At 44.5% G+C, this 12,500-nt stretch overlaps 1 protein-coding gene across 1 annotated transcript in view; it reads left to right on the top strand.

The window, feature by feature from the left end:
• LOC143281509 (uncharacterized) overlaps nt 1–12,500 on the top strand; it is a 287,528-nt gene that overhangs the window by 81,499 nt on the left and 193,529 nt on the right. Inside the window, exon 2 of the mRNA XM_076586721.1 lies at nt 3,063–4,275. Coding sequence (XP_076442836.1) covers nt 3,168–4,275 — 1,108 coding nt within the window. The 5' untranslated portion in view covers nt 3,063–3,167. The remainder of the gene's footprint in view (nt 1–3,062; nt 4,276–12,500) is intronic.

The following is a 12,500-nucleotide window of genomic DNA, read 5'->3' as shown; positions in this document are numbered from 1 at the left end:
CAAGGCTCCGTTTCGGAATGGTCTTGTTGTGTCCTAGGGAAAGGCATTTTACCCTCATTTCCCTCACTCCACCAAGCTGGGGTTGGGTACCACCTAACTTCGGTTACAGAACGTTGGAAGGAGATGATTTATGGCCCTGTCTTCCTATGCCGACTCCAAGACACAGTGGATATGAAATCACTGGATGCACCCAGTGACCAAAACAAAGCAACGGGACCTTAACTGCGGACACTGCCTCTGAGGTCGTCTGTCTGTGGAGCCTCCCAACCCCAATGGAAGGAACCCACTCTCATACACTTTCTGCTTCTGCCACTGTTTCCTTCCGAAGCGGTGTTTTTTTTTTGTTTTTTTTTTTTTTTGATGCAGCAGATTTATCTGATCGATCTGCCATTGTTAACCGCTGCAATAAATCAAGGATGGCAATAACTATTTATCTGATCGAACTGCCATTGTTAACCGCTGCAATAAATCAGAGATGGCAATAACGATTTAGGGAGGGAGCAAAAGGGAGCCCCCAAAAGTTTTATTGTTTGGTAATGAATTGTCTCCCTTCCTATTTATCTCTTTTTTCTCTGCTGTTTTGTCTGTCTGTTTGCCTGCCTGCCTGTTTATCTGTATGTATGGTTCTCTCTCGCTGTTCCTCACCACCTCCCCCCCATCTCCCCCCCAACCCCCCTACCCCCGTCACCTTCACACGTCCCCCCCCCCATCCCCCAGCCTCTCTGGAACGAAGGGAAAATGAAAAGAAAATCGTCTTTTTTTCTGCTGTTTTGAAACGAAAAGAAACCAAATTTTCCATCTCTTTGCTTCCTTTTCCATTCTAAGCAACAGGAAATTGACCCGAATCCGTTCTCCTTCTCTGCCACATTACCTTCTGTGACAGTCTTTCTCTCCTTCTCTTTGATGTTTTTTTTTTTTTTTTCATCTTTCAATCATAGCGGATTTTAGTTCGTTTTCGTTCCGCACTTTGATCTCCGCCCGTCCGTTCCAATCGCTCTTTGAGGCATGTATTTGGACATTTGTCTTCACACAGACACTGAAAAACCGTTTTGCCTCAGCAACAGCAGCAACGACAACAACAACAACGACGACAACAACATCAACAGCAGCAGCAGCAACAACAACAACAACAATAGCAGCAGCAGCATCAACAACACAACAACGACTACAACAGCAGCAGCAACAGCAACAACAACAACAACAGCAACAACAATAACAGCACAACAACAGCAACAACAACAGCGGCAGCAACAACAATAACAACACAACAACAACAACGACAACAGCAGCAGCAACAACAACAACAGCAACAACAGCAACAACACAACAACAACAACGACAAAGCAGCAGCAACAACAACAACAACAACAGCAACAACAACAACAACAGCAACAACAATAACAACACAACAACAACAACGACAACAGCAGCAGCAGCAACAACAACAACAACAGCAACAAAAAAGAAAAACGGCAACAACACCACAGCCAACATTAAGAGCAACCAGGATACTCATAATAAACACTACCACTAAATGGCAATACATAAAGACGGTAACAGTTTTCAGTTTCAGTTTCTGAATGAGGGATCACTGCGTTCGGACAACTCCATACACACTACACCATATCTGCTGGACAGCATCACCCAACGAGCTTAGTCAGGCCTTGAGTGCATGCATACATAATCACTTGTGTACCAGTCAGAGTGGGGTTTTTTTCTAAATAATTTTGCCAAAGGGCAACACTCTCGTTGCCATGGGTTCTTTTTCAGTGCGCTAAAGCGCGTGCTGCACACGGGACCTCGGTTTATCGTCTCATCCGAATCACTAGACGCTCAGTTTGATTTTTCAGTCAAACGTGGGAGAAAGCGCAAGAGCGGGATTTGAACCCAGAGCCTCGCGGACTGTCTGTATTGACAGATGAGTGTCTTAACCATTCTGCCACCTTCCTCGATACTAAAAGAGATTTCTCATTTTGCGAGAGCGCCTTATATTTCTAATTAATTTTGTTCTTGCTGACACTTGTTTTCCTAAATGCCAGAAAGTGTGATAACAACAGCAACGTAAGAACAATAGCAATGGTGACGAGGACAGCGATAGTGACGACAATGGTGACGAGGACAGCGATAGTGACGACAATGGTGACGAGGACAGCGATAGTGACGACAATGGTGATGAGGACAGCGATAGTGACGACAATGGTGACGAGGACAGCGATAGTGACGACAATGGTGACGAGGACAGCGATAGTGACGACAATGGTGATGATGATAATGCATTGTTACACCACCACCACCAACAACAACAACAACAATAACAACGACAACTACTACTACTATTCCTGCTGCTGCTCCTCCTCCCCCTCCTCCTCCTCCCTCTCCTCCTCCTCCTCCTCCTCCTACTACTACTACTCCTACTACTCAATCTGCTGTTGCTCTTGATTTTACTGTTACTACCACTGATCCTGCTGCTACTAGTACTGTAGTACTGCTGATACTGTCAATACTAAATTGCTCCTCTGTGATTGTGTGTGTGTGTGTGTGTGTGTGTGTGTGTGTGTGTGTGTGTGTGTGTGTGAGTGCATTTTACTTATATATACGATTTATTCCCTTGATGTTTTTTTTAAAATTTATTTATGTATTGTTGTACAATACCTTATGGTCTTAACGTGTGTGTGTGCGTGTGAATGTGTGTGTGTGTGTGTGTGTGTGTGTGTGTGTGTGTGTGCTGTGTGTGTGTGTGTGGGTGTGTGTGCGTGAGTGCGCGCATGTCATTTTTAGTAATCTTATACCCTTTTTTTGTTGGATGTTTTCGTTTGTTAATATTGTTGTGCAATACCCTATTGTCTTAACATGAGTATGTGTGTGTGGGGGGGTGGGGGGTGGGGGGTGGGGGTGGGGGTTAGTATATCGTCAGCTATTGGGAATTCTTATTTGACTAGTTTTAATCTCTTCTTATGTTGCGCATGATTTTATGCCAGTGTTTACTATGAGCCTGTGATTGCACAACTTAATTTCCATGTGGATTAATAAAGTGTTTTTGATTTTTTGATTTGATTTGCCAGGTAAAGCCGACCCGCGCACCTTGCTGCATGTGATCCAGACCCAGAGGAGACCCCGCTTCCCTGCCAAGAGGCAGCCTCCTTCCCTGGGGGGGAGTGCAGCACAGCATGGCGCCACCCGCATCCTTCCCTCTCATCACCCTGGCCCTGACCCTCTGCACCTCCACCCCCTTCCCCTCCTCCCCCACCACCACCCGCCTCACTGTGCTGGCCAGTCCTCTTCCTTCTCAAGATGCCAGCCCGCCGCCCGGAGAAGCAGCACAGAACACTTCAAAGGAACATTCCACAGACTATCATCTTTGGGGAAAACAGATCCCAGAATCACCAGACGTTGCTGATGAGCATTCTGGACGTTCTGGGATTTTCCGGGACTCCCCCATGGCAGGGATCACTTCCACGTTCCCTTCAGAAAGAGGAGGCGGCACCGTGCCTGCTCCTTTGAAGGACGGCAACGAAGCCGCGTTTTCCGTGTTGCACCAAAACAACGTCGACCCTGACTTTGACGAGACGCAAGACGTCAGTTTTAAAGCCCCTTGTGATCCGAAAAGAAATCAAGGTTGTGAAGGAGGAAAGAGGGTGGACGACATGGCTGATGAATCAGACACGAGAATCATCATTCCAGTATCTAGTTCAACCAATAATACAACTAACGGGGATAACAAGACAACGTTCAACATTAACACGTCAAAAGATTCAAACGCCACTCTTGACATACAACCGATAACAGATATGGCTGGTCAGTCTTCCAACAAGCCAACGAGCACAGCGAACAGCATTCTCCACGGAACATATTCCACGACCAGCACACGCTTACCCACTACAACCTCAACGACAATCTTAATCTTAAAAACAGCGGCTGTGGCACAGACAGCTTCGCCACCAACAACACGCACAACGTTGACAGCTGCACTGAAGACAACACTACCCACCACAACGGCAAAGACATCAACAGCAACAACAACTGCCACCGGCCCACAGACAACGACGACGAGGAATTCGGTGTCAAGGCCACCCAAGGTGAAAGGTCAGGCCACAAAGGTCAAAGGGCAGAAAGGAAGAGGAGGACGAGGAGGAGGAGGAAGAGGAGGGGGGAAGAAGAAGTCTGGAGGCACACCGAAGAGCAGTGTGTCCAGTGTGCCAACCCACCACCTGGCCAAGCACTTCACAGGCTTCGTCCAGCACGTCTGGCTTCCCAACTCCACCCCGAGACCACCTGGTGAGCTGCTGTTGTTGTTGTTCTATGACTTTTGTGTTTGTTTGTTGGAAAGAAAGTGCACTCCACCCCGAGACCACCTGGTGAGCTGCTGCTGTTGTTGTTCTATGACTTTTGTGTTTGTTTGTTGGAAAGAAAGTGCATTCCACCCCGAGACCACCTGGTGAGCGGCTGTTGTTGTTCTATGACTTTTGTGTTTGTTTGTTGGAAAGAAAATGCCAAATAGACAGAGATAATTAGATAGGAATGAATGTGTTTGCTTGTAAGTGTATGCCTGCTGTCTGTTCACTTGTCACTGCAAATCAGAACGTGTTCTCCAAAACATGAAAATCAACACTTGTTAAACCCTTTTATTTATTACTAAGAAAGATATCTATAGCTGTTGCTTATGGCCTGGACTGGATTATATGTGGGGAACAATTGTAACATCACCGCCGTGGATGTTCTTCAGAAGTCTCGCCATATCCTGGCTCCTCATTCAGCACGTCTCGCTGGTCCCACCATCACGTTTACCTTCTGTGGTCTGCCCGAAACACGGCAGAGAGCTGATAGTCCGTCAGGATGGTCCCACCATCCAGTTCTACGGAAGTCCGTGCCGAGTCCCTGGCACCACGGCACACACACACACACACACACACACACACACACACAGATGCCCCCTGGCCTGTCAACCTTCATTGAAATGAAATCAGTGTGGCATCAGTGTGAAGTGCAGTCACACATTTCCTGTGAACTGATGAGTGGTGTCACTGATGTTGGTCAACACAAGTCATGCACCACCCAGAGAGAACAGTCCAAGCACAGAGTGCTGAATGCTCACCTGACGTACGCTCTGTCTTCTCTCGGTAAGCTGGCAGCCCGCCACTGACAGACATTGTCCACAGCAGTTAAGGAGTCAATCCACTGAAGTCATTAATTTTTGCACTTCCCTACATTATGATGTTGTACCATATATAATGACGTTGTACTCTCTAGAATGGCGCTGTACCCTCCAGAGTTACGTTGTACGCTATAGAATGACGTTGTACCCTCCAGAATTACGTTGCACACTATAGAATGACGTTGTACCCTCCAGAATTACGTTGTACGCTATAGAATGACGTTGTACCCTCCAGAGTTACGTTGTACACTATAGAATGACGTTGTACCCCCCAGAGTTACGTTGTTCGCTACAGAATGACCGCTGTACCCTCCAGAGTTACGTTGTACGCTATAGAATGACGTTGTACCTTCCAGAAATACGTTGTACGCTATAGAATGACGTTGTACCTTCCAGAGTTACGTTGTTCGCTATAGAATGACGCTGTACCCTCCAGAGTTACGTTGTTCGCTATAGAATGACGTTGTACCCTCCAGAGTTACGTTGTACGCTATAGAATGATGTTGTATCCTCCAGAATTACGTTGCACGCTATAGAATGACGTTGTACCCCCCAGAGTTACGTTGTACGCTATAGAATGACGCTGTACCCTCCAGAGTTACGTTGTACGCTATAGAATGACCTTGTACCTTCCAGAGTTACGTTGTTCGCTATAGAATGACGTTGTACCTTCCAGAGTTACGTTGTTCGCTACAGAATGACCGCTGTACCCTCCAGAGTTACGTTGTACGCTATAGAATGACGTTGTACCTTCCAGAAATACGTTGTACGCTATAGAATGACGTTGTACCTTCCAGAGTTACGTTGTTCGCTATAGAATGACGCTGTACCCTCCAGAGTTACGTTGTTCACTATAGAATGACGTTGTACCCTCCAGAGTTACGTTGTACGCTATAGAATGATGTTGTATCCTCCAGAATTACGTTGCACGCTATAGAATGACGTTGTACCCCCCAGAGTTACGTTGTACGCTATAGAATGACGCTGTACCCTCCAGAGTTACGTTGTACGCTATAGAATGACCTTGTACCTTCCAGAGTTACGTTGTTCGCTATAGAATGACGTTGTACCCTCCAGAGTTACGTTGTACGCTATAGAATGACGTTGTATCCTCCAGAATTACGTTGCACGCTATAGAATGACGCTGTACCCTCCAGAGTTACGTTGTACGCTATAGAATGACGTTGTACTCTCCAGAATTACGTTGTACGCTATAGAATGACGCTGTACCCTCCAGAGTTACGTTGTGCACTATAGAATGACGTTGTACTCTCCAGAATTACGTTGTACACTATAGAATGACGCTGTACCCCCCAGAGTTACGTTGTACGCTATAGAATGACGTTGTACTCTCCAGAGTTACGTTGTACGCTATAGAATGACGCTGTACCCTCCAGAATTACGTTGTACACTATAGAATGACGCTGTACCCTCCAGAGTTACGTTGTACGCTATAGAATGACGTTGTACCCTCCAGAGTTACGTTGTACACTATAGAATGACGCTGTACCCTCCAGAGTTACGTTGTACACTATAGAATGACGTTGTACCCTCCAGAGTTACGTTGTACACTATAGAATGACGCTGTACCCTCCAGAGTTACGTTGTACGCTATAGAATGACGCTATACCCTCCAGAGTTACGTTGTACGCTATAGAATGACGTTGTACCCCCCCAGAGTTACGTTGTACGCTATAGAATGACGTTGTACCCTCCAGAATTACGTTGTACACTATAGAATGACGTTGTACCCCCCAGAGTTACGTTGTACGCTATAGAATGACGTTGTACCCTCCAGAGTTACGTTGTACGCTATAGAATGACGTTGTACCCTCCAGAATTACGTTGTACACTATAGAATGACGTTGTACCCTCCAGAGTTACGTTGTACGCTATAGAATGACGTTGTACCCTCCAGAGTTACGTTGTACACTATAGAATGACGTTGTACCCTCCAGAATTACGTTGTACACTATAGAATGACGCTGTACCCCCCAGAGTTACGTTGTACGCTATAGAATGACGTTGTACTCTCCAGAGTTACGTTGTACGCTATAGAATGACGCTGTACCCTCCAGAATTACGTTGTACACTATAGAATGACGCTGTACCCTCCAGAGTTACGTTGTACGCTATAGAATGACGTTGTACCCTCCAGAGTTACGTTGTACACTATAGAATGACGCTGTACCCTCCAGAGTTACGTTGTACACTATAGAATGACGTTGTACCCTCCAGAGTTACGTTGTGCACTATAGAATGACGCTGTACCCTCCAGAGTTACGTTGTACGCTATAGAATAACGCTATACCCTCCAGAGTTACGTTGTACGCTATAGAATGACGTTGTACCCTCCAGAATTACGTTGTACACTATAGAATGACGCTGTACCCTCCAGAGTTACGTTGTACGCTATAGAATGACGTTGTACCCTCCAGAGGTACGTTGTACACTATAGAATGACGCTGTACCCTCCAGAGTTACGTTGTACAATATAGAATGACGTTGTACCCTCCAGAGTTACGTTGTACACTATAGAATGACGCTGTACCCTCCAGAGTTACGTTGTACGCTATAGAATAACGCTATACCCTCCAGAGTTACGTTGTACGCTATAGAATGACGTTGTACCCTCCAGAATTACGTTGTACGCTATAGAATGACGCTGTACCCTCCAGAGTTACGTTGTACGCTATAGAATGACGTTGTACCCTCCAGAGTTACGTTGTACGCTATAGAATGACGTTGTACCCTCCAGAGTTACGTTGTACACTATAGAATGACGTTGTACCCCCCAGAGTTACGTTGTACGCTATAGAATGACGTTGTACCCTCCAGAGTTACGTTGTACGCTATAGAATGACGTTGTACCCCCCCCAGAGTTACGTTGTACGCTATAGAATGACGTACCCTCCAGAGTTACGTTGTACGCTATAGAATGACGCTGTCTTCCTCTGAATGACTGTCTCCACAGAATGACGCTGCACCCTACACAGTGACACAGCACTATTTATAGTATACGTCAGTTCCTTGACTTTCTGGATGCAACCCCCCCTCCTTATTTCCAGTCCCACTACAGACCATGTTTTGAATATTGTTCTTAGAAACCTAAGTGGACAAACAAGACAGCATAGACACCATACCTTTACCGGCAAAAATCTGTGCCTTTTTGGACAGCTTCAGAACACCATCTACCAGTTCAAATCTGCACTTCACAGCAGCACATCACATTCATAATTCAGTGTATGATTATAAAAATGCACATGAAACACGTGAAATCATTAAAACAAAAATCACAACAAATTCGAATCCCCGATATAATATGTTGCCCTGTGAAATAATGGATCTAAGGAATAAAGTATACCATTTTTGACTCACTTGTGTAAACAAAGTGAGTCTATGTTTTAACCCGGTGTTCGGTTGTGTGTGTGTGTGTGTGTGTGTGTGTGTGTGTGTGTCTGTGGTAAACTTTGACATCGCCATTTTCTCTGCAAGTACTTTGTCAGTTGACACCAAATTTGGCATAAAAATAGAAAAAAGTTCAGTTCTTTCTAGTCATGTTTAAAACAATAATGCACTTCTGGGATGTGCATAAAAAAAAGAAGAAAAAAGAAGTCAAATTATATGCAAACTGAATTTACTGTTATGTTTACATTTTTTATTCTCTAAACTTGGCACTTTGATCTGATATTCTGACACAACAAGAGCAGTCATTTTTATCATTTTTTGTTCAAACAGGAACTTCTTTTGTTAAGCATGGAAGTTATATTTCTGGTGCATGTCTTTGCTGCAGATAGAAAAAAAGGGAAATTAATCTGTAATTAATGCTAGGGGGCTTAATTTGCTTTAATTTGATCTTTCTCATCTTAAACATTGCATTCTGAAATTATACTCAATACATAAAAAGCTTGTGTGTTTTACTCTCAGTGTACAAGGCTTTCACTATGTTCATTCGCCCATGTGGTCTTTTTTGGAAAATACTAAAATCAATACGACGAGTGTGGACTTTATAGATCTATTGGCTGAGCCCTGAAGGTCATAGGCAAAAATCAGTTGCGTACACATATTTATACATATTCAAAGCGCGTGCTCATATTGCTCGCGAACGCGAAGATCGCCATTTTGTTTCAAGTTGTTGACCTACTTGTTCAATCCTATACTCAATCACCAATACACGATAACATGTGATGAAAGTTGGAGAAGGAGACCGTTAAATATTTATTCTGAGAAAGATTTGTGAACGCCTCATCACATACTTGATTATGCCCCAAACTGCCATAAAAATATCAACAAAATCAGTGGGAATTCACAGTCTAAAATAATAAACCATGAGAGTTAAACCCTTGATGAAACGAAAACATTTCCAGTCTTGACGTTTCTCAAACTGAAGTCCTTTATCACTTCATACGACGTTTAGAAGTACTTGTACTTGGCTCTACATGTTATTAGTTTAACAAAATACTCAATTTTCATATCAACTTTAAAACTATAAAACTAGAATGAACATAAAAGAGAAATTGAATCGACCGTGTCGTAGGCCTACATTCCCGGCAGGTGTGGCTAAACTTGTACATCTATCTAGATCCAAAGAAAACGGCTAAATGTTGCAGTGTGATTGCCGCGATAGCCACGTCTCCTTTACCGCGGACTTAGAAAAAATGATTAATTGCCTTAAAGATTTTTTGAATGCCCAAGATACACTATAATAATATGATTTAAACAGTTCTCAAAAAAAGCATGTTTAAATATTACATTTCTGAACGTCAGTTAAGGAGCCACGATAGTGTAATGGGTAAAACAGTTTCTTCTCACCAGAACACGCAGGGTTCGAATCTGCCGTCAGGACTTTTGTTTTTCTTTTCTTTTTTTTTTTGAACCCGAAGTTTTATAATAACAAATACAGAACACATTTTAAACGATTAGATTTTTTTTTTTTAAGTGTATCACAAGTGAGTCTTGAAGGCCTTGCCTCTCATGTGTTTACATTTGTTCATCAGTCTTGTGCTTTCACAACATGAGGTCATACACAGATTGTAACTCCACCCCGAGACCACCTGCTGAGCTGTTGTTGTTGTTGTTGTTTCATGTCTTTCTTGTTGTTTCTTTGTTTGTCTGCTTGTCGGTTTTTGTGTTTTCACAATGTGAGGTCATACACAGACTGTTCGCTCTGTCTGTTTGTTTTCTTGAATTAATTTGTGTCACAGTCAGAGTTGTTGTTGTTTTTATCTCTCTCTCTGCCTCCTCTGTCTTTGAACTCTTTCTTCCTCTCTTTTATCCCCTCGTCTGACTGAACACACACACACACACACACACACACACACACACACACACACACACACACACACACTCACTCACACACACACTCTCTCTCTCTCTCCCTCCCCTCTCTCTCTCTCTCTTTCCTTTTCCCCCTTCTCTCTCTTTGTCTTTCTGTCTCTGTCTGCCTGTCTCTCTCTGTCCACACACACACACACACACACACACACACACACACACACACACACACACACACACACACACACACACGTGTATCAATATCTATCTATCTGTCTATATGTAATTATACATACACACATGTCAGTCCATCTATCCATCTCTCTATGTTTCCTCCTCCTCCTCTCTCTCTCTCTCTCTCTCTCTCTCTCTCTCTCTCTCTCTCTCTCTCTTAAACGTATCTCTCACTCACTCTCACTCTGTGTCTCTATTGTCTTTCCCTGTCTGCCTGCTGTGTTTCATTTTCCGTCTTGTTTCCTTCTCGCTGTCTGACGCCTTCCTTGTTTTCTCCTCCAACTCCTTTAGTCACAGGACCGGCAGACGGATTATTCCGGACCCCTTGTCAGACGTCACAGCTTGGACGGACCACAGTCTCTGCTCGGGATTTGAGAGGGGGTGGTTAGAGGGTAGAGGGGTGTGGAGGGCACTGGTTCTTAGAGATAGCGGGTGGGGAGAAGGAGGGGAGGAGAGGGGGTGGGGAGAGGGAGGGGGTGGTTACAGGGTATGGGGGTGTGGAGGGCACTGGTTCTTAGAGATAGCGGGTGGGGAGAGGGAGGGGGGAGGGGGGGGGGGTGGTTGCAGGGTATGGGGGTGTGGAGGGCACTGGTTCTTAGAGATAGCGGGTGGGGAGAGGGAGGGGGAGGGGGTGGTTACAGGGTAGGGGTGTGTGGAGGGCACTGGTTCTTAGAGATAGCGGGTGGGGAGAGGGAGGGGGGAGAGGGGGTGTTTACAGGGTATGGGGGTGTGGAGGGCACTGGTTCTTAGAGATAGTGGGTGGGGAGAGGGAGGGAGGGAGAGAGGAAGAGAAAGAAGAGAGAGAGAGAGAGAGAGAGAGAGAGAGAGAGAGAGAACTGAATTGAATTGAACTGAAGGAATTTTATATTCTGAGTGAAACAGAGTAAGGAAGACAGTCTTGTTGTTTTTAGTCAGCCCTCGATGGGGAAACATTTGAATAAAACAAATGGAGGAAATCATTGTATCGATACAGAATGCACTCTGTGATGATGGTCACATGAATGGTGATTTGGATGATACAAATGGGGGAATCATTGTATCGATACAGCATGCACACTATGATGATGGTCACATGAATGGTGATTTGGATGATACAAATGGGGGAATCATTGTATCGATACAGCATGCACACTATGATGATGGTCACATGAATGGTGATTTGGATGATACAAATGGGGGAATCATTGTATCGATACAGCATGCACTCTGTGATGAGGGTCACATGAATGGTGATTTGGATGATACAAATGGGGGAATCATTGTATCGATACAGCATGCACACTATGATGATGGTCACATGAATGGTGATTTGGATGATACAAATGGGGGAATCATTGTATCGATACAGCATGCACTCTGTGATGATGGTCACATGAATGGTGATTGGGATGATACAAATGGAGGGAATCATTGTATCGATACAGCATGCACACTGTGATGATGGTCACATGAATGGTGATTTGAATGAAACAAATGAGGGAATCATTGTATCGATACAGCATGCACTCTGTGATGATGGTCACATGAATGGTGATTGGGATGATACAAATGGGGGAATCATTGTATCGATACAGCATGCACACTATGATGAGGGTCACATGAATGGTGATTTGGATGATACAAATGGGGGAATCATTGTATCGATACAGCATGCACTCTGTGATGATGGTCACATGAATGGTGATTTGGATGATACAAATGGGGGAATCATTGTATCGATACAGCATGCACACTATGATGAGGGTCACATGAATGGTGATTGGGATGATACAAATGGGGGAATCATTGTATCGATACAGCATGCACACTATGATGATGGTCACATGAATGGTGATTTGGA

The sequence above is a fragment of the Babylonia areolata genome, chromosome 4, assembly GCF_041734735.1.
Source record: "Babylonia areolata isolate BAREFJ2019XMU chromosome 4, ASM4173473v1, whole genome shotgun sequence".
Taxonomy (NCBI): Eukaryota; Metazoa; Mollusca; class Gastropoda; order Neogastropoda; family Buccinidae; genus Babylonia; species Babylonia areolata.
The sequence above is the reverse complement of the archived record's forward strand: the minus strand, read 5'-3'. Positions and strand labels throughout refer to the sequence as shown.